This window comes from Musca domestica, unplaced genomic scaffold (assembly GCF_030504385.1).
Source record: "Musca domestica strain aabys unplaced genomic scaffold, Musca_domestica.polishedcontigs.V.1.1 49, whole genome shotgun sequence".
NCBI lineage: Eukaryota > Metazoa > Arthropoda > Insecta > Diptera > Muscidae > Musca > Musca domestica.
In genome coordinates, this window is record NW_026712344.1 from 5,501,627 (window position 1) to 5,525,077 (window position 23,451).

Here is a 23,451-nt window from a genome sequence, read left to right on the forward strand (position 1 = left end):
CGGAAGGTACCGTTATATGGGGGCTATACAAAGATCTGAACCTGCATACAAATTTTTTTGCCATGGGCTATAGTACCCATTGGTATCTTCCAGTACGAAATTTGAAACGATGCCGGTGAAAAATGTTGCTGAAATCATCAAAATACCGAATATCGGGAGGTTCCGTTTTATGGGGGCTATACGAAGGCTTGGACGTGCATACAAAAAATTTTGTCATAGGCTGTAGTACCCATTACGAACTTCAAATACGAAATTTTAAATAATTCAGGAAAATAATGTCGCTAAAATCATGAAAATACCGAATATAGGGAGGTACCGTTTTATGGGGGCTATACAAAGGCTTGGACGTGCATACAAACAATTTTGTCATAGGTTGTAGTACCCATTACGAACTTCAAATACTTCCGGAAAATAATGTCGCTAAAATAATTAAAATATCGAATATTGGGAGGTACCGATATATGGTGGCTAAACTAAGATCTGAACCAGCATACAACATTTTTTGCCATAGGTTGTGGGTATAAAAACGAAAAGTCTTTAACAAAAATAATTTAAGGCCATTTTTCAAATCAATTAAATGAAAAAAACTGGTTATTTTTTTAAGGTACCAAATACCATTGACTGTTTGTGATTGACCATCCCTCAGCCAGTGGGTATATATCGATCTACAGAGGGTATAACCTAAACAATCACAGGTGTCCGTCAGTCCGTCTGTCTGTCTGGTTGGCTAGTGCGTACGATAACTCTCGAAGGGAATATCTGTTTTGGTACATCTTAATATTACTGTCAAATATAAATCGATGAGCAACTTCGGCCCACTCCATCAAGTACCTCGCCCACAAAGGGTCAAAATTTGGAATAATAAAATCTGTGTAACCCCGACGTTTTTAGGACCTTTAGTAGGATTTTATGAATTTAATTTTTAGGTGTATCATATTTGGGGCTGAAGTTGCTATATTCAACATTCAGTATTCTCAAACACTTACTAACGAAGAGTAGCAATAGTCCAAGGTTAATATGTAGAACATAGTTGCAGAAACACGCATCAAAAATTGATTAGAACCAGACCTTAAGAGTCGAAAATTTCAATTATTGTTTAATATTTAATTATTTATCATTCTATAAGGTGCATACGCTGGTTAGGGGCATTGAATTCGCCTCCTTTTTACCTTTTTTTTTGTACATTTTGCATGGAAAAGAAATATTTTTTTCTAGTTGGCCTCCCGAAATGATTTAGAAATATATATCTGCGTACTCTTCTGAGTCTGGGATATCAGTAATATTCTGTTGGAGATCACAAACAAAATTTGCTACTCCCTTCTCCCCCCGGCATCTATATTGTTTAAAAAACTTAAATTTTTGGATTTTTATTAAATTTTTATTGTTCTTCCTTTTTTTTTGTGTGGTTGTTTTGATTAAAGTCCTTAGAAACTAGACATGTGTTTTTTTTGGTTTGTTTGTTTTGTATTAATTTGAATTATTAATAATTTTGTTGTTGTTATATTTCAATTTTTTATACGACTAGACAACATCATAAAAACGGTTGTTTGTTTGTGTTGTTTTTATTATTGTTGTTGTTGTTGTGTGGATTTATTAGAGATATTTTAATCTTTTTTTTTTTTTGGTTTTATCTTCGATTATTCATATTTTTAATTTGTTTTACAATTACAATAATAATAATAATAATAATATGTATAGAGATGATAAGAAGTCTATTTATAGGTTTTGCAATAACACGAATTACAATAAAAAATTACTTAAAATTAAAATTATTGAAAATAGGTATTTTTCTTGAATAAAAATCTAAAATTGAAATACATTTTTTTTTGAAATTAATGAAAAGAAATGCAAATAAATCGTCTAAGGGAGTAATGAAAAATGAGAAAAGAAATGCTAAAGAAAAAAATTATTTAAATAATTGATTTTGTTTTTTTGGTATAAATTAAAATAATTTTTGGTTTTGTTGTCGATACTTCTTTGGGGGATTGTTATCCTAAAAATTTCTTTAATATTTACAATTTTTGGGGTTTTCGTTTGTGACTACTAAATTACGCTTAACACAACTGAACGGAAAATTATGACCAGAAAAATAAATGAAATCATGATTTTAAATATAGTTTGCTTTGGTTTTCATGTTAAATAATGAAATAAAAATTATGTTTACGATCTAAAGTAGTTATTGTTCTTTTTTTAAGTATTTTAAAAAATACATTTTACCATATTTATTACTTTTGGAAACTAAACACAAAAACACATGGCAACTCTGTGTCAGCGGTTTTCATTTTAAGAAAAATTCGCTGGGTTGCATCATTGGTTGTGTTCTTCTCTTATCGGTTTCCAAAAACATTTGATCTCATATTTTATAAATTACAATTTCGTTATTATTATCTTGTCTTAGAAAACTACGAACTTATGACTGATTTTTTGGGCTTTTTATCATTTACGTCGATTTTTTTCATTTTTTTTCTTTGGATTTTTACAAATAACAATTATTACTTTTTTGCTAAAAAACACGTTGATTGATTTCTCTCCTTTCTTTCAACTATATTTCCATAGAACTTAAATCTAAGATTTTGATATTTCCCCCCCTGTGGAGAGATTGGCGGTTGTTTGTAATTTTCCAGGGACTTGCTTTAGTCGATAACATCTTCGTCGTCTTCCCCGCCATCAGTGTTGCCATTGGAGCCCATGAGACCATTCGAACTGCCTCCACTACCGCTGCCACCATTTCCACCACCACCACCACCATTGCCACCCATATCGGAATGTTGATGATCATGCGGCGATTTGTTGTCACCGCCATCACCGTGATGGTGATCCATCAACAAGTTGTTGTTGTGCAGCAAGGAATTGTTGTTGCCATGATGATTTAAATGATGTTGTAGATTTGTATTCAAGTTAACACAATGGTTGCCGTTACTACCTCCTCCACCGCCGCCGCCGCCGCCTCCGCCACTACCGCTTGAACCACTATGATTACCCGAAGAAAAATTATGCAAATGGTGTTGGTGTTGATTCAGCAAAGCCCCAAGGGCGTTTTCTCAGACAACATCAGCCACGCCGGTATACTGGCATGCCGAAAGACCCGCCGAATTTGAGCGCGATACCGGTGATGGGGCCGAATAGGGACTGCTAAAACCGGTCGTATGCTGTTTGGCCTTCAGACGTAACGTGGCAATGCTCGACGACATACTCGATGTCATACAGGGTTCTGCCGCTGCACGATACATATATGGATTGGCAGGTGTACTATATGGGCAGGGAGCAGCTCCAACATTGCTATTTGTCAATGTTGTACCCATGGTACCGGGCAGCATCGTGTTATTCATACTAACCGCCACACCACTGGCACCGGTATTAAAACAATTCACCGAATTCTGATGATGATTGGTCGTCACCATCGAACCCAAATGATTTACCGGCCATGGGAACGGTTTGGCGCCCAACGGTGAGGGTACTTTGGTCCAATTGTTATACGTGTACGATGAGTAGAGGGAATCATCGGCAAAGGGTTGCATAAATTGTGTACCGAAACCGGACTTGAAATCGGCAGCAGCAACGGCGGCGTTCATGGCATTGCGTTCACGTTTACGCCACTTGGCACGACGATTCTTGAACCACACCTAAAACGAAACGAGAAGAAAGTGAAAATTAGTTTATGGCATTTGAAGATGATGTTCTTTAAAAAAAATTTAGAAGACAAGGAATGATATTTTAGCTATAAGTTCGCTTTCGTTTTTAGTTTAGAGGAGTTAAAACTTCTTAACGCTTTTAAAGAGAATGGGTTGGAAACTTGATTTTCTTGGATATTTGGATGGAAAACCACAAGTGGCTATCGCTAGAGCACTCCAGCATTTAAATTTGAATAAATCTTTTGTGTCCCATACCATCGCTCGTTACCGTGATACTGGTAGCGTATCCCGACGTCAAGGAAGTGGAGTGAACAACATCAGCAGAAATGGTGAGAAAAGTAAAGAAGCGACTTGATCGAAACCCGCGTCGCAGTGGCCCAAAAATGGCTTGTGAGCTGAACATATCGCAATATTCCTTTCGACGAATATTGAAAATTCCAAAAAGTGCAAGAACTTACACCGCAACTGCAAGAAACTAGACTCAAAACAGTTGCTTCGCTTGGCCGAACTCAAGCGCAGGCCACGGTGATGGTGTGTGCCGTCATAACAGTCGATGGTCGCTCTCTGCTCGTATTAATCGACCGTGGCTTTAGAATAAATGCCGAATATCATCGCGAAAATATTTTGGAGTGTGTATTAAAGCCTTGGGCACGCAAATATTTTGGCCGCAGACCTTGGACATTCCAAGAGGACTCAGCACCATCGCACTCAGCACGCGCCAACCAAGAATGGTTACAAAATGAGGTTCCTCGCTTCATTTCCAGCGCACAATTGCCACCAAAATCTTCGGATACCAATTCGTTGGACTTTTGTGCGGAGCAACATTCGAGCAGCGTGTGTCGGTTTCATTCGCCGTTTAAAGGCCATAATTCGTGCCAAAGGTGACCAATTCGAACAAATCTAAACTTATTCTAAAATTTGATGCTGTTTCCGACATTTTTTGCTTTCACTCAATAAGATTAAAAAAATGTAAAAATTATTGCGTTTTACTTTGTTGCAGGTTTTTTTGTATCTCACCCTGTATGTACTATAATTTTATGAAAAGTTCTGAATGGTACAAATTTTGATATTTGGTTTAGGAATAGATCTGAAGTCCTGAAAATGTCAACTCCAAAAACTTTTGAGTCAGTTCACATTTTGATGTTAGCCCCATAAACAACGGTGCGATTTCAAATACTCTGAATATTTGCCTGCATTTTCCGACGGAATTAACTATTGTTTGGTATTTAGGGTTCCCACTGGAAATGTCAACCCTGCTCCAAACATTTATAAATCGACCGTTGTGTTAAAGCCCCCAGATAACGCCACTGAAATTGGAATTGACAAAATTGGGGTATTTAAAATTTCCTGGTAATAAAAAATTCCAATTCGATTACTCTGAAAACCCAAAATCAGATAATGATTGTTTGGCCAAAATTAGCCCAAAAATGTATGGGGTTTTACCCAATTCACCCGGTACAGGGTTGCCCATATTCGACGGACCCATGTTTTTTTTTTTTTTTTAAATCAAAGAAAAAAAAATTGGCGGTTGGCTATGTTAATCATTTAATTTGTTCCAAGTAGATTTGTTTTTAATCCGTTGTAAAGTGGACCGAGCCATGCCCAACTGCTGAGAACGGCGTTTTTGGGATTTTCTTGGGGACCTCTCAACACTGGCTCGTACGGCAGCGATATTCTCGGCCGATCGCCTTGGTCGACTTTTGTATGGCCTCTTCGGATTAGAAAGAGCCTTGCCAGTCGAAAATTTTTCGTATAAACGCTTGATGGTTTCTTGCAAGGCGCACTTCTCAAATTTTTTAATGTTTTAAAAGCACGTTGAGATTTCACAATTGACTTCTTCTGTTGAATGTAAATTTCAACTATTTCGCGTGGCGTGTATTGGTTCATGGTAAAAATCTGCTTGGACTGACGCTTCAAACGCGGTATGTCATTAAGCGATGTGACATCTCTGTCAAAAGTTATGGCGTTGCCAGATGGGTCCGTCGAATATGGGCAACCCTGTATGTGGCCACTAGCCATCTCTGTTCATAACCAACAATTGGACTTGTAAGAGATATTGTCTGGTTACATATGATTCTAGCTTGTCTTAAGATAAGTTTCCTTACTTTTTTCGAGGGCCCGTAGATTTTTCCTATGCCAGACGATATTTTCAATCGACATCTAATTATTTTTGTATTTAATCTAACTCTAAGTATGAGCTGTAAATCACATCAACGGTCTTGATTTTGAGGAAATGTTTTTCTCCTATTACTTCAAGTTCTCAGTGGTTACTGAATTAATTTAAATTACCATCTTTGTGGGGTATTATTTGACATCGATTTTGTTAATATTTTTTTATTTAATTTATTTATTATTATTATTATTATTATTATTATTATTATTATTATTATTATTATTATATTATTATTATTATTATTATTATTATTATTATTATTATTATTATTATTATTATTATTATTATTATTATTATTATTATTATTATATTATTATTATTATATATTATTATTATTATTATTATTATTATTATTATATTATTATTATTATTATTATTATTATTATTATTATTATTATTATTATTATTATTATTATTATTATTATTATTATTATTATTATTATTATTATATTATTATTATTATTATTATATTATTATTATTATTATATTATTATTATTATTATTTATTATTATTATTATTATTATTATTATTATTATATTATTATTATATTATATTATTATTATTATTATATTTTTTTATTTATTTTTTTTTTTTTTTTTTGACAGAACTGTCACCTCTCATAACCAGGAAAGAAAATTTCTCAACCTTTCCCCCTCTATTTTTGCCATTTATTTCTCATTTCCCCCAAAAATTTGTTTAAATTTAAACATGTCCAAAATGTCAATTCAATGGCAGTTTAGAATATATATATTTTTCCATCGCTCTTTTCCCCAGTTTTAATGAATTTTTGGCAACAGATGATGTTGAATGTCCTTTAAAACAACTTTGGGGGAATTTTCTATTGTGTTTTTATTTTCTTTTCGTATTTTCGAACCAAAAAAAGAAGCGCAGAACTTTAATATTAAATTTTAAGCTGTTTCAATCAAATTTGTCTTCTTGTTGTTTTCGCTTTTTTGCGCTTTTAAATGGAAATAAATGTACTTTGGCTCAACTACTCCCCATGGCGGGCGGGCGGATGGTGGTGGTGGTGGTGGGTAAACCCCCGCTAATGTTTTGCTGTTTCTGGAGATATGGCAAGCAGCAAATTACCCCAGCACTTCAGATGCTGTGCATTGTTGAATTTTATAAAACAAGATATTTATGTATTTATTTATGTGTTGTTGGTGGAACGCCATCTTTATTTTGTTGTTTTCCTTTAGCGAGTTCGTTTTTTTTTTGGTTTTGCTGAAATATTGTTACCCTCAATGAAATAAAATAAGAATCCCCCTTCCCAGATGCCCTGCCATGGCAACAGCAATATCATTCCTTTTTTGTTGAGAGTGTGTGTGTGTGTGCGCGCGTATTTGAAAACACACAAGCCTGGGACCCAACTTCCAACAAAAGACCAGCTCTTGGGATCGTGCAGTCGGGTGGAGGTGGAGAGGTTAACATTTGCTACAGGGAGATTTAAGTATAAAATAATACGCATGTGCAGTAATTATAAAATACATAAATACCCACAAACAGTACAAAAATACACTTTTCATACTCTCGCAACGTACAATACTTGAAACATTTTATTTTTCTTTTACGTTTTTGTTTGTTTTGTGAGCTTTTCCCCCATCCCCATTCCCAGTCCCAGTTCTACATCCCCCCAAATACAAAAAATATTTTCGTATTGAAAATCGTATATGGCGTTGGCATGGATGGAAGTAAGTACCATTGTATGTATGTATGTATGTAGTACTATAGAGTGTGTACATATGTATGTAGCTTTGTTTAATACTCGTACTTGGATATTACATAAATATAGACTTCTGTGTGTAGTACGCTCTCTACTCGAATCGACAACAATGGATGGCAACCCTAAATGAATGTTAAGCCACCCCCACAATAAAAATAATAATGGAAGAATTATAACATCACGTTTGTATAAATGTTTGAATGAATGAGAAAACGAGAGCATACAAACTTATACAAACACAAAAATATTTCAACATACATTCATACATACATACATATGTATTGTAGGTACGTACCTCCATCCATATCTTTATATATACAGACATAATGTATGTGTTGGTTGTTTGTGTGTCGACTATATATAAAAATGGCAAGAAAATAAATCAAAATTTTTATTTACCCAAAAATAAATAAAACAAAAGAAAGAAAAAAGCGAGCAAATGTTACAACAAAAAAAATAAATATGGGCAAATATTAATTTATGAGAAAAGTTCCAGTTTCTTGTTTTTGTCGGTGTTGTGTGGATTTTGCATTTCTACGAAATAAAAGAGAAAACATTAACTTTTAAAATAATATAATAAATTGTGTCTGTGATAATGAAGTCGTCGGTAGCGAAAATATGTGGACAGGAGAAGGAGAATGTTCTATTTTTTCGGAAGTTAATCGAGATTTTTTCCAACAATTTTATCTTTTGAAAGTTTAGAACTTTTGGGATTCGAAGAAAAATGAGAATTCATTTTTTTTTTGCAACTAAAAATATATTTTTCTGAAAACAAGAAGAAAGTTGATATTTCAAAGACAAAGAAGATGCTAACTAAATATTAACATTATTTATTTCTCGAAAATTGTATCGGGTGAGGTACCAGAAATAATGTGTCGATATATACCATATCCACAACAGGTCTTGTGTTAGTAGAAATATTGGAATGCACGAAGTTTAGAAGGAATCAGATGCTTATTTCACATTTATGCTAGAAAAATTATTTTAATTATGACCCCTTTGTGGGAGAGGTACTAGCAGGTCCGATACAACACATCAGATCTTTGTGTGTAGAATTTAAAGGGAATCGAAGGCTTATTTCACATTTTATGAGAGATATCATTATTCAACATTTTGACCCGTTGTGTGGGAAGTACCACAAGGAGTGGTCCGAAATATTTCATCTTCATACCAGATCGTGTGCTGAAAAATAGGACTCTTTTTCACATTTTATAAGAGTTTGATAAAGAAGGCCGGTATTGTCCATTTTCGCATCTGTCGTAGCACTGAATATTAGGATTTGCAAAGTTTGAACAAAATTTAATGATGCTCTTGTGGGGGAGGTACCAGAAGCAGTAGTCCGGTATTGCACATTTCCGAGCTCGATCTAAGTTTCATAATAACATTACGGCGTACCAAATTGAATACTCCCTTCGAGAGTTATAGTGCGCACCAGCTAGACAGATAGACAGGCGGATACTCCTAGATCGATTCAAAATGTCCTAAGACGGATTTGGTCCAAAGGGACTTGGGGTCAAAGACCGTTACGTCGATGAGGCAAGTTTCGGCCTTATCAAATGGTATATACCCTCTGTAGCCATATAACCGAGGGTATAAAAACCGAGCTCTATTAATACAGTTCATCGCCTTGCTCACTTTCGACTCATTGGATACGTAAACAAGCAGAATTATCGATTTTGCTTGAGGTCATCGACACTTTGGTATTTTTTAGTGCCAACCTTGCTTTCCAAAATACTCCAGACACAATAGTCCAACGGACTAGTATCCGGAGATTTTAGTGGGCATCGTGCGCTGGGAATGAAGCGAGGAACCTTATTCTTTAACCATTCTTGGGTGGCGCGTGCTGAGTGCGATGGTGCTAGGTCGTGTTGGAAAGTCCAAGGACTGCGGCCAAAAAGTTTACGTGCCCAAAGCTTTAATAAGCCATCCAAAATAATTTCGGGATAATATTCGGCATTTATTCTGATGCCACCCACGATCGATTAATACGAGCGGAGAACGACTATCGGCTGTTATGGCGGCCCTCACCATCACCATGGCCGGCGCTTGAGTTCTGGTGGCCAACCGAAGGCCAATTAAACACGATAATTTGGTTTGTTTACAAACTGCTGGACAACGAATGATTTCTCATCGGAGAAAACCAAATTCGATTGTTCACCGCTTTTGGCCAAGCGAAGCAACTCCTTAGCTCTGTTGAGTCTATTGCGGTGTAAGTTCTTGCACTTTTTGGAATTTCAATGGTTTTACCCCGAGCTCATTTTTCAATATTTGCCTAATTGAATATTTCGATATTTTCAGCTCTCGGTTACTGCGATGCGGGTTTCGGTCAAGTCGCTTCTTTACTTTTCGAACCACATCTGCTCATGTTGACGTCAGGCTACGCTACCAGTATTACGGTAATGAGCGGTGGTACGAGACACAAAAGATTTATTCACTTTTAATTGCTGGAGTGCTCTAAGTAGTTTTCCAGATAAATAAAAAGAAATCACTCTATCACGCTTGAATTCCATCACGAATAACTTTTTTCTGGAAAATTCTCACCAAAATCCTTTTGGGGGCTTGTAAAGAACATAATGAGCTGTCACTGGAATAATTTTAACAGCTGTCGGACGAGTAGCTTAGAAATGACAGCAGTCTGAAGTTGGTTGCAGGTTTTTCATCTCACCTAATCTTCTTCATGCCGTCTGTGGCCATATGAACGAGGGTGTAAAAAAGCGTATTAATAAAGTTCATCGCCTTGCTCACTTTCGGCTCAGTGACTACCTAAACAAGCAGAATTCTCGATTTCTCGTGAAGATCAGCCGAAATCATTGCAAAACCTACTATTGGACTGTACTTTTCCAAAGATGCCGCGATTCGTAAGGTAACCGTGAATGATGGCGCTACCATCTATTTTTCCCCAAAATTTAAGACCTTGGCTTGCATGACATATCGTTTCAAAAAGACGGTGCCACATGCCCCACAGCACACGTAAAAAGTGACTCATTTATGGGTGCCCTTAACGCCCTTAGATAAAATTTTGCGGGGCTATGTTAACGCTCATGTCTATGCAGACGAGCCCTTTTCAACTTAACATTTAAGCATTTATTCGTGATACACCGGCCGAAATGTTGGAAGGAGTTCGAAAAAACGAAGCGACCATTCCAGAGTTCGGATAATTCGGGTTCAGTTTTTGTACACCCCCACCAAAAATTGGTCCCGTCCATTTTGGGAAATTATGATAGTTCAGCACATGCCATAGGAAAAGTTTGATTAAAATAGAAAATTTTGTATACATACTCCTCGGCTAGAAGACTTTCCCCAATGGACTATCTCCTTTGGAGTTAAATCTACACCATTGTAATTTTTAGCCTCAGCTATTTTAATTCTTTCAGCTATTTTATTGAAATTTTTCAATTTCCCTTTTAAAGAATGATAAAATACGTAACAACCTACGTTGACGAGGAAGGCGAAGCCAAGAAAAAGAGATTGAAAACAAACGAATTGATTTCAAATTGAAATGGCATGTGATAATGTTTATCCCTTTCTGGCATATTGACAATTAATCATATTACCATCGACCATTGATTCATTCAAAATTTGTTTGCACTTAAAATCGAAATTTGCCCATGCCGGAAAAAAGCGCAACAAAGACAATGAAACGTTATAAACAAAAAATCACAACACTCACACCCTTTCAGAAAAAAAGAAAAAAACAGTTTTTTACCAAGTCTTTATTTGCCAATTAGTCAATATTTGTTGACATTTGTTACTTTTTGCAACAGGAAGACCTAACAGAAAATCTGCAAAACTCTCTTAACTTGCCATCATCATCAATCAAAACTTCTAGTAACCCTCTAGCCAATCGAAAGTTAACGTAGCATAAAATAGAAACAGTTTTTTGTGCGTTTTTTTTTTTTTTTTTTCATCTTCAATCTTTTTTACCTGAAGGCACTTTTTTTTACCATACTGGTACATGGTACTTCCTATTTGTGTCCGTCAGTACGTACCATCGTTTGCTTTCATCACCAAAACCAATTAAGTTTTGTTGCAAAAAATAAAGGGAGAGCCAGCAATTTTTTTTCTCCTAGCCCTTAAGTGGAAGTTAACGATGCTTGGTTAGTGGATTTGAGTTTTTTTTTTTGGATTTCGCTTTTGTTGTTTTTTTTTTTTCAAATGCTTAGATGAATTGCCCTATGCTTGAATGGTTGGTTGGTTGATTGCCTGCATAAGACTGCATCATCCGTAGGGATAGTTGAATGAAATGGAATTGGGTGGACATCATCATCATCATCAGTTTGCAAATGATACGTGAAAAGTGACAATTGACGAGATCGATGACGTTAGCATAAATTCGTTTCTTCGTTGCTATGCCTTTTCTGCTGCCTGATTTTGTGATGTATGAGTCATGGGAAAAATTTTGGCATTTGGTCAAGAATGTTTTTTTTTTTTTTTTTCATTTCAATGGAAATATAACCGTGAGTGGTGATTTATTATGGGGTGGTCTTATTATTTTTAAATACAGTGCTAAATGCTAATACCGGGATTACAAAAATCGAGACATATTAAAATTCAAAAACTTGTACTATTATTGTACAAGTAAAAAAGCTGTAAGTTCGGCGGCGCATGAACTTTGAATATCCTTCACCATTTTGAACGAATTTGGCAATTTTCAAAAACAAAAAAATAAATAAAATCCGTTAAAAATATTGCTACAATCTTGAAAAAAAAACCGAATGTAGCCGTTATATTAGGGTCTATACGACGACGTGGACCTGCATAGGCATGAGGGCTATATGAAGACGTTGACCTGCACAGACAATCTGTAGTATCCGTTACGAACTTCAAATACCAAATTTGGAACAATTCCAGTGAATAATGTCGCTAAATTCATCAAAATACCGAATATTGTGAGGTACCGTTATATGAGGGCTATACGAAGGCGTGGACTTGCACAGACAATTTTCTGTCATAGGCTCTAATATCCACTGCGAATTTCAAATGCCAAATTTGGAACAATTCCGGTGAATAATGTCGCCTAAATCACCAAAAAACACCCAAAATAGGGATAATGGCGCCTTATATGGCTGCTTTACCAAAACGGGGCCTACATGACCCATTTTCAATACCAAAAGTCCTGCAGACATAGTATAAATTTGAGTAAAATTTTATTCGAAAGTTAGAGTGATTTCCACAGACGGATAGACGGACAGACGGACGGACGCTAAACCGATAAGAATTTTATGCTGATCAAGAATATATATACAGGGTTGCCCATATTCGACGGACCTTTGGGCCCTTTGGGCCCATTCCAATCGACGAGGCTTGTCCGCAGGCTACATTCTTTGCGTCAATTGAATTTTGTACGGGAACAAATGCAAATCAATGCGAATAATCCGTTGTAAAGTGGACCGAGCCATGCCCAACTGCTGAGAATGGCGTTTTTGGGATGTTCTTGGGGACCTCTCAACACTGGCTCGTACGGCAGTGATATTTTCGCCGATCGCCTTGGTCGACTTTTATATGGCATCTTCGGATTAGAAAGAGCCTTACCAGTCGAAAATTTTTCGTATAAACGCTTAATGGTGTTCTAAGAAGGAATTTTCACAATTGACTTGTTCTGTTCAAAGTAAATTTCAACTATTTCAGAGCACTAGCGTGGCGTATATTTGTTCATGGTAAAAATCTGCTTGGACTGACGCTTCAAAGGCGGTATGTCATTAAGCGATGTGACATCTCTGTCAAAAGTTATGGCGTTGCCAGATGGGTCCGTCGAATATGGGCAACCGTGTACTTTGTTGGGTCTAAAATGTATATTTAGGGGTATTACAAACGGAATGTCAAACTTAATATTCCCGCCATACTTTCCAGAACTATTTCAACGTCTTCATATGTAGACCCTATAAGCTAACAGTGACCTTAATATCACTTTTCACAATTTTAGCTGTATCCCTCCACCCAAAACTCAATGTAGTACACTTCAGTACTTTTCGTACAAATACAGGACGTATTTGCAAACCACCACCACCAAATCTCAAATACAAATACCAAAAGATGCCTCAGTATCGAATTTCGGAATTCCAGCTCTATTGTGTGAAAACAATTTCTTACCACTCAATACTTTTCGAACAATTATAGTATACATTTCCAATACCACGACCTTTATATCTTAACCTCAAGACTAACAGTTACCTCTATATCAAATTTCAGGATTTTAGCTCTATTCCTTCCTCTATTACCAAATTTAGTACCATTTAGTACTTTTCGTAGGAATTCGAAACCAAAGCCAAATTGATGGATGAAGTCCACCAACAGCGCCCTCAATACATAATTTCTAAATTCTAGTTTCATCCGTTGTCCTCAAACATAACTGTTCTAGAATTAGTAGCTTTTAATACAGTTTGCCACATTTCCAAAACCATTTTCATATATCAAATTTACTTTCCATTATTCCTTCTCATACCAAATTTCAAGTTTTTGGCTCTATTGGTACCATTTAAGAAGTTTAGTACCATTTTAGAATGTCGAATTTCCAAATACCCTTTGGTACATCTATCCTGCATTCAATTATTATCTCTCATTCCAAGTTTCAGAATTTTAGCTCATTCCGTTTGTCCAATACAAAGTATTTTATTTTTAGTCCATTTTAGTACTTTTCGTACCCTTTTCAAAACTTTAGAAGTCAATGCTCTTAAACAAATGATTTAGACGTTATCTGAAATCCGGTCTGGGAAAGGATCGACCTTCAGGGAAATTTCGGTTCTTTTGCTTCCAAAAAAAAGGTAATGAAAATAAAATTTTCCCATAACTGAATTCTGGACAATTTCCCATATTCAATGCTCATTACACTAACTTAATTACACACATTTACGCTTTTCGCTACACTTGTCATTGCAGAAACAAGGTTTCGGAAGATGTCTTCATTAACTTTCCCACCAAAATACAAATATTTGTTTTTCATCATCATCTTTTTTTTTTTTTGTGCGAGCGCCTTCAAATCACGGTGCTGAACCAACCAGTTGACTTATATGAGATTTTAATTAACCATTACCAGGACGCGTGTTACAATTTAGTTATGCCAAATAGTCTGGCACGCAACCAGCCAACAGCCACCTTTCCCCTAATGTGTTTGGAATTTAATTGACTTTAGAGAACAAGCAGCAACTACTAAACTTGCTTTACCTAGTAAATCAACCCCCTCTAGACATGGTCCTGGGTGAATTCTAGTTAGTAGTGTGAAATTGTAGATTTTTCGGTAATTTAAGTATTGCCTTTAATGACCCGATGAAATGGCACGAGTCTGTAATGTAATTTTGTTTTTTTTTTTTTTTTTTTCAAATCCCCTTCTTCCCAAATCGACCAAAACAAGTTAATTAAATAAGTACACAAAGTCTTCCCATGAAATTCGTAAGTAATTGATTTAAATTGTAAACTTTCCTTCCTTTACCATTTTACTTTGTTCTGCCCCCACAGTAAGCGAATTGGAAACCAATCGAAATAATAAAAAAAAAATCCTAACACATAAAAAAAATCATGCCAAGTTACTGGGAATACTCCGGCTATAACCTTTGGACGAAAGACTTTTCAATTCCATTAAACCTAATTCGTATTAATCCCCACCAAATATGTGTTCCGCAAAACATTTAGGAAACTCGGACAAAGTGTAATCAAGCGAATAGGAACAGCAGCTTTACATTGACATGGCCAATTGCGTCAGTGTGTGTGTGTGTGTGTGGAGAGGGGGGTATTTATGTCCGCGACAACCATTAATGGCTGATTTTATGGGTTTTTAAAAAACTTCCCCCCCAACCCTTGGTGGGGGGTCATCATTGGAATCTATAGAAATAAACGACCTGACCGGGAATCATAGCCCGAGCTAACCTCCAATGGCAATACTCAGCGGTCGTATGTGTTACAAGTTCTTACATACATACATACATATGTACAGATTTTTTATACCTTTGAACTTTGAACAAACACACAAAAAAACGAGCATTTAATGGTTATTTTTATTCAGTCATAGAGGTCTGTTTCATGAGCTCCCGTTTCCATTTCTTTTACTTTTTTTTGCCAAAGCGATAAATATGAATGTTCTTTACAGACAATTGGCAACACCTGTCGCCATATGGCTGCCAGACCCAGCAACCAACCACCATCAGCGTTTTTTTTTTCTCTTTTAAAGGTAAGCCAGCCTGAATATGAATGTAAAAAAACTGTGATGAGATTAAAGGTGGTTAGATATTTGCGGTCCATAAAAATACCATACCTGTTTCAAAATATGTATAGATGTGTATTTTTATAGGATGTTATTTTTTTGGTTGAAATTTTATGTTGTGGAAATTGATTTAGTGCCGAATTGGAAATTTGGTGCAAAGAATGCACAGAGGGGAGGAAGTAGGGTTAAAATACACCCTGGAATAAAAAACTTAAAATTGAGAGTCATGAAAGAAATTCTTTAAATTTGGTATGAGAATCGAAGTCTGAAAGTAAGTTGGATATACGAAGGTGGCAAAAATGATACCTTAATATATCCTAGCTACTTTTAGACTTTGATTCTCATGTCAAATTTCAAGTTTTTAGATATATCCATTCAAATAATACCACATAGAGTAACATTTTGGAAGATTCGTACCATTACAGAACCTTTAGTAACGTTATAGCTCGCATTTCATCTACCCTGCTCTGCATCAGTGACTCTCATTGCAAATTTCAGAATTCTAGGTCATTCCCTTTGTCCAATACAAAGTAATTATTTTTTTGTACATTTCGTACGCTTTTAGTACGAATTTTCAAATACCCAGCCTTATTACACGCCTACACACCAAGACCGGCTCTGAGATGAAAAGACTGAAGCTAGACTCTTTTTTCTGGAATTCCTTTCTTTTGCACGAAGGCCTGCCTTGGTGTGTAGACATGTGATAAGGCTGGATGTTTGGAAATTCGTACTAGAAGCGTAGGAAAGGGTTTTTTGGATATACAAACTTTAAAGTTACAAAAAGTTCTAAAATGATACCAAACTTCAAAAAATGTACCATATTTGACATTATGTGCAGGGGGAGCTAAAAATTTGAAATTTCGTATGAGAATCAAGGTAAGTTTTTATTTTAGAAGTATGTATAAGTTTGCGAACTTTACTAAATGGTACTGAATATCGTACAATTCAGTGTAGGGTGAACGAATGAAGCTGAAATATTGAAATTTTGTATTGGATCCATATTAGAGGTTGGTTTTTGGGATAAAGAGGTGGTTTTGGAAATGTGTACTACAAGTGCACGAAAAGTACTAAATAGGGCTATATTTGGTAGAATTTAGTATTGGCTGAAATGATAGAGCTTGAAATCTGAGGAGGTGGTTTCGGAAATGTGTATTAAAATTGTACGAAAAGTACTGAATGTTACTCTATTTGGTATTAGGTGAAGATGTAGAGATAAGATTCTGAAATTTAATATTTATATTACTGATGGTTGTGTGTGTTTAGAATATGGAGGTGGTATTGGATATGCGTACTATAATTGTTCTGAAAATACTAACTGGTACAAAATTTGTTATTAGGAGAAGAAATAATGTTAGAATACTGAAATATGATATCGAGGTCTTTTTTGGTATCTCTGATTAAGGTAGGGAGGTGGTTTTGGAAATGTGTTCTATAATTGTACGAAAAGTACTAAATGGTACACTATTCGGTATTGGGTTAAGGAATTGAGCTAAAACCCGGAAATTTGATATAGATGTCACTGTTGGTGTCTGTGGTTAAAATATGTAGATGGTATTGGAAATCTGTACTTGGATTGTACGAAAAGTACTTAATGGTACTAAATTTGGTATTGGGTGAAGGGATAAACGCTGAGTCCCCAAACTTGATATTGAGGTTTCTATTGGTATCTGGAATTGAGACATGGAGGTGGTATTGGAAATATGTACTATAACTGTACGAAAAGTACAAGTGGTACTAAATTGGGTATTTAGTGAAAGGATGAAGCTGGAATCCCGAAACTTGATATTGAGGCCTCGTTGGGTGTATAGGATTGAAATATGGAGATGGTTTGAAATATGGAGATGGTAATGTGTGCTATCATTGTTCGAAAAGTACTAAGATGTACTAAAAATGGTATTCGGTTGATGGATAGACCTGAAATTCTAAAATTTGATACCTAGACCACTGTTGGTGTACGAAAAGAGGAAAATGCCACAGAATGTGTCGTTGGGTCTTAATATGGAGATGGAATTCTGAAATTTCCAACTATAACTGTTCGAAAAGTACAAAGTGGTACTAAATTGGGTATTGTGTGAAAGGATGAAGCTGGAATCCTGAAACTTGATATTGAGGTCTCTATAGGTGTATAGGATTGAAATATGGAGATGGTACTGTGTGCTATCATTGTTCGAAAAGTACTAAGAGGTACTAAAAATGGTATTGGGTTGGTAGATAGACCTGAAATCCTAAAATTTGATATTAAGGCCTGTTTTGGTGTACGAAAAGAGGAAAATGCCACAGAATGTGTCGTTGGGTGTTGGTATGGAGATGGAATTCTGAAATTTCGATTATTTTTTTAAAGTTGACTCGCGTAATTGGCTACGAATCGCTTCTTTTGGCTAATCTGCTTTTATTGGTGAAAAGTCAAAGTTAAAATCGAAGTTGGCTTTGTCAGGGGTAGAATTTGTCAATTCTACTTTTTATAATCGATCGATGTTATAATTATCTTAAGATAGCTCCATTTCAAATAATAATATTCAGCTGAAAGTTTACTCAATACAAAGAAATAAAAATTACACCCAAATCGGATATGAAATACCACTGAAATCTTTAAAATATTGTAATTTGGGGGTACATGGGTTTCCCCACACCCATAAGTTAATCATTTTTTTTTTCACGAAAATGTGCCTGCCTCTCTCAGAAAGCAATTTGCAAATTTAAAGAGATATCGGTTAAAATTAAGAGCTGGCACATGCTGATATTCTTACTAATACATGATTCAATGCAATATTTTGATTTTTTCTTTCCTTTTTTTAAGTCCATAAATTGCCTCTTTCCCTTTGTCCCTTTATTATGCGATTAATTTAAAGTCAAACAAAAACTATTGTCTTCCTAGCTATATTTACTTCATTCTTCTACGAAAATGGTAAAGCAAAATATTGTCGCTTGTTGCAACAAAAACAATACAGCAAAAAAGTTGTGTTTGCACAGGATAATCCCTTTTTTATAAATTGTGTTAAATTTTATTACCTTTTTTTGTGTTGAGTCCCTGCAGTAAGCGTACCCAGCCAGAGAATGGCCAGGCCACCAAGGGTTGTTTGAGTCTGCTAACATCATTAATTTCCGTGTGGTTTTGCATTCATTTCAAAAAATCCAAGCAACTCCAAAGGGGATAATTTTCACCACCACCAACAACAAACAGCTGTAATGTAAGATGAAAATACCCTTTCCCAAAAATGTTCTCCCCCCCCCCATGCCGAGCTAAACGCAAATTCAATGTTGATGACAAATTATAAAAGCATTGTTTAACATTTAGATTTGATTCTATTACATTGGCCAAAACCCATCAATTTTATGATGCTGTCTACGGCACAGCGCAGAGAAGGGCAATAAAATGCCTCATATAAAGTAATCCATATGGATTGGATGGCTGACTGTCTGTCTGGCAGGCAGGCAGGAAAAAAGGCAGTCAGCCACCAGGGAAAGGGGAAAACTTGAAATAACTGAAGCGGTCTATATAAATTACAACAATATGGATATCATTAGGTGTAAAATATGTTTTTGTTGGTTTTGCATTTGTTTGGAAATTGAGCGGGGTCGGTGAGCTCAACTTCTCGCAACACATGTTGAAATTGACATAATTTCGCATCATCAAAAAATTCCATATTGAGGTTAGAGTGTTGTGTGTAAGAGACCAAGGACGTAGACACTTGTTTTATGGCTAGGCAAAATAATGGCGGTGGTGGTGGTGGTGTTGGCCAAAGGACCTTCGTCATCAACATAATGGCAATAATGTTGCTACTGAACGAACGAATAATATACGAAACCAATGATTATTACAATTACATAAACTCTGGTGGTTTCCCGGTGTTTTATTTGTGTCCTTTTCATTCCGTCATCCCTTATCCTGGGAAGTCTTGAGAAAATGAGAAAACTTTTTTGCTGTTGTACTACAAACACACATAAATGTTCAAAGTTTGTTAATGTCAAAGCGAAAATGTGAACACATGTTCAAACGATTTAAATTGTTGCCAAATTTGCATTAAAAATCCATGAAATTACCATTGCTTCGAACAAATTTGTCATCATCATTCGCATCAGCATCATCGTTAGTGTCATCGGAGAGATATTCGAGTCACAGCAAAAGTTTTCTTCTTTTTATTGCATTTAATGGTAAGTGGCAAAGTAATTGTTATTCACCAAACAGCTGTTTTCATTCTCGCCTAAATGTATGCAGCAGGTTTTTGAGAGCAGTTTGACTTTGTTGTTGTTGTTGCGATCTACATAACTCTAATTGTTATTTTATGACCTAAGAGATATGTTCACATTCTAGAGTGTAATGAGGTTTTTATTAACTTAGTCTTGTCATAAAGAGAAAGAGAGAGAGAGAGAGAGAGAGAGAGAGAGAGAGAGAGAGAGAGGGGGAGAGAGAGGGAGAGAGAGAGGGGGAGAGAGATAGGAATATATAGAAAATCGTGCTAGTCATCTCAGCCATATGCCTCATCGACCCGACCCTAGGTCTCTTTGAACCAAATACCTTTCAGGACATTTGGAGTTGAACTAGCGATGTCCGTCCGTCCGTCTGTCTGTCTGGTTTGCCGATTTGGTCCAAAGTTGGCACATCGTAATATTATTATCAAACTTAGATCGAATTCAGAGATGGGCAATATCGGTCCACTCCTTTTGGTATCTCCCATACAAAATGTCGAAATTTTCAAAAAAAAATACTGCACAGAAAGAGAAAGGATACTTCGATTTGGCTCCAACTTTGCAAATCCTGCAAAATTGCACACATAAATATATTTATGTTAACCCAAGTTCTGGTGTGAAGATGGAATACAGGGTAAGATGCAAAAACAGCAATCAACTTCAGACTCCTGCCATTTCTAAGCCACTCGTCCGACAGCTGTTAAAATTATTCCAGTGACAGCTCATTATATTGTTTATAAGCGTACAAAAGCATTTTGGTGAGAACTTTCCAGAAAAAAATTATTCGTGATGGAATTCAAGTGTGATAGTGTGATTTCTTTATATTTGGCTGGAAAACCAAAAGTGGCTATCGTTAGAGCTCTCCAGCATTTAAATGTGAATAAATCATTTGTGTCTCGTACCATCGCTCGTTACCGTGATACCGACAGCGTAGCCCGACGTCAAGGAAGTGGACGAAAGAAAACAGAAACATCAGCAGAAATGGTTCGAAAAGTAAAGAAGGGACTTGATCGAAATCCGCGCCGGAGTGGCCGAAAAATGACTCGTAAACTGAATGTATCGCAATATTCCATTCGGCAAATATTGAAAAATGAGCTCGGGGTAAAGCCATTGAAATTCCAAAAAGTGCAAGAACTTACACCGCAACAGAAAGAAAATAGACTCAAAAAAGCTAAAGAGTTGCTTCACTTGGCCGAAAGTGGTGAACTGCCGAATTTGGTTTTCTCCGATGAAAACAAAATTCGTTGTCCAGCAATTTGTAAACAAACAAAATGATCGTGTTTACTTGCCAAAGAGGTCAGCTGAAAATGTGCACCTTCGGTTGGTCACCCGAACTCAAGCGCCGGCCATGGTGCAGGTGTGAGCTGCCATAACAGTCGATGGTCGCTCTCTGCTCGTATTAATCGACCATGGCATTAGAATAAATGCCGAATATTATCGCGAAAATATTCCGAAGGGTGTATTAAAGCCTTGGGCACCCAAACATTTTGGCCGCAGACCTTGGAAATTCCAACAGGACTCAGCACCATCGCACTCAGCACGCGCCACCCAAGAATGGTTACAAAATGAGGTTCCTCGTTTCATTTCCAGCGCACAATTGCCACCAAAATCTCCGGATAGCAATCCGTTGGACTATTGTGTGTGAAGTATTTTGGAAATCAAGGTTGGCACTAAAAAATACCAACGTGTCGATCACCTCAAGCAAGCGCTTCGCAGGGAATGGGCAAAAATACCACAGAGCAACATTCGGGCAGCATGTGACGGTTACACTGGCCTTTTGAAGACCATATTTCGTGCCATAAGTGACAAATTCGAACAAATCTAAACTTATTCGAAAATTTGATGCTATTTCCGACATTTTTTGCTTTACTTCAATAAATTTTTTTTAAAAAAAAATTAAAAATTATGGCGTTTGACTTTGTGCGGTTTTTTTTATCTCACCCGGTATAGAAAATCGTGCTAGTCATCTCAGCCATATGGCAACAGAGAATATATATCAATTGATACGGCCAAAACGGGCCGAATCGAAATCATGGTTGTAGACCCTAGGTCTCTTTGAACCAAATCCGTTTCAGGAAATATGGAGTCGAACTAGCGATGTCCGTTCGACCATATGTCTCTCTGTTTTCTGTCTGGTGCGCACAATAACTATACGTATACGATTTGGTTCAAACTTGATACATCGTATAATTATCAAACTTAGATCATATTCGGAGATGGGCAATAACGGTATCTCCCATACAAAATGCCGAAATGTTCAAAAAAAAGAGGATAATTCGATTGGGCTCCAACTATGCAAAACCTAATATTTGTATCAGGGCAAGGGCAGGTGCAAAAATGGACAACATCGCTACACTCCATCAAGTACCATCCCACCAAAGTGTCGAAGTTGTGAATAATTATAAGTCTTATAAAATGTGCGATTGATTGTCTTCAAATTACACACATAACTATATTTTTGTTAACACAAGTTCTGATGTGAATATCCATGAAGCTAGGGCAACCAAGTATAAATTATGGGCCAAAATCGAACTTAGTCAATGTAAAACTCCTTTGTTCCTCTACAAAGAAGCGGGCCAATTACTTAAGCCAGCCATTAAAGTGGTTTATATATTCTCACCTTTGTGTGAGGAGTTCGCCAACTCAGTCGGCAGGGATGGTAAAGTGTGGCGAAGGAACGTTCTTAAAAAAACTATCACAAGTGGGTAATAAAATTATTGACAGCAAAAGCCAGAAAAAAGCTTATTACCAAATAACGGCTTTGTTAAGTACATTTCGTAGTAGTAACTACTTACAGAACATAGTTATTATCATGAAAATGTGATGATGACTATGAAGCTTTAAAACACTTGGAGTATAAATGCATTCTACACAAAGAAAATGTACTTTCTTTTCAACTCAAAGAGCTAGCCAGTTTCGAGCTAATGCACCTTGATTGATTTTAAAATAAAATAAAGAATTCCCACATTACAAAACCAAAAAAAAAAAAACATTTATGTTTATCTATTGGGCGCCACTTGTATTAACACGACATAATCCCAAAAATTCCTTTATAATCCTTTTGTTACACAAACAAATCTGAATCTTTCCCAAAAGCAAACACCCTTTAACACATTTTGTTTTGATAATGTTTATCGAAATATTATCAACTTAATTAGAATTGTTCAAAAAACAAAAAATTGTCTTCTTACAGGGCCCTGGCAGACAGACACACTTCGAAATTGTTTCTTTTCCTCTGACCGTTGCCGTCGGCTCTATTTGTCCGTTGTATCTGTCTGATTACTGTCACCGACGATCAATCATTGAAAAAAAAAAATGTTGAATCACACAGCTAAGTTTTAGGTGGTGCTGTATTGACATTTGTTCGTCACACACCAATCATTACAATATTCGGATAGAGTTCTTGGAGTTGGAGGTCTGTCTCAAAGAAACCATGCATGTAATATTGTTTGTTGTAGTAAATATTGTCCTCCTGAAAAAAAAGGGATGGGTTATGCCTTATTCGTCTTGTCGCCGTTGTCTACTGTTTGTGATCTATGA

The 23,451-nt window shown here is 36.1% G+C and overlaps 1 protein-coding gene across 1 annotated transcript in view; it reads right to left on the reverse strand.

Annotated features, from left to right (window-relative positions):
• Nucleotides 1–1,356: 1,356 nt before the first annotated feature.
• The window catches only part of LOC101890665 (pituitary homeobox homolog Ptx1), a 94,237-nt gene continuing 72,142 nt past the window's right edge, over nucleotides 1,357–23,451 (reverse strand). The window contains exon 5 of the mRNA XM_005184833.4: nucleotides 1,357–3,623. Coding sequence (XP_005184890.3) covers nucleotides 3,042–3,623 — 582 coding nt within the window. The 3' untranslated portion in view covers nucleotides 1,357–3,041. The remainder of the gene's footprint in view (nucleotides 3,624–23,451) is intronic.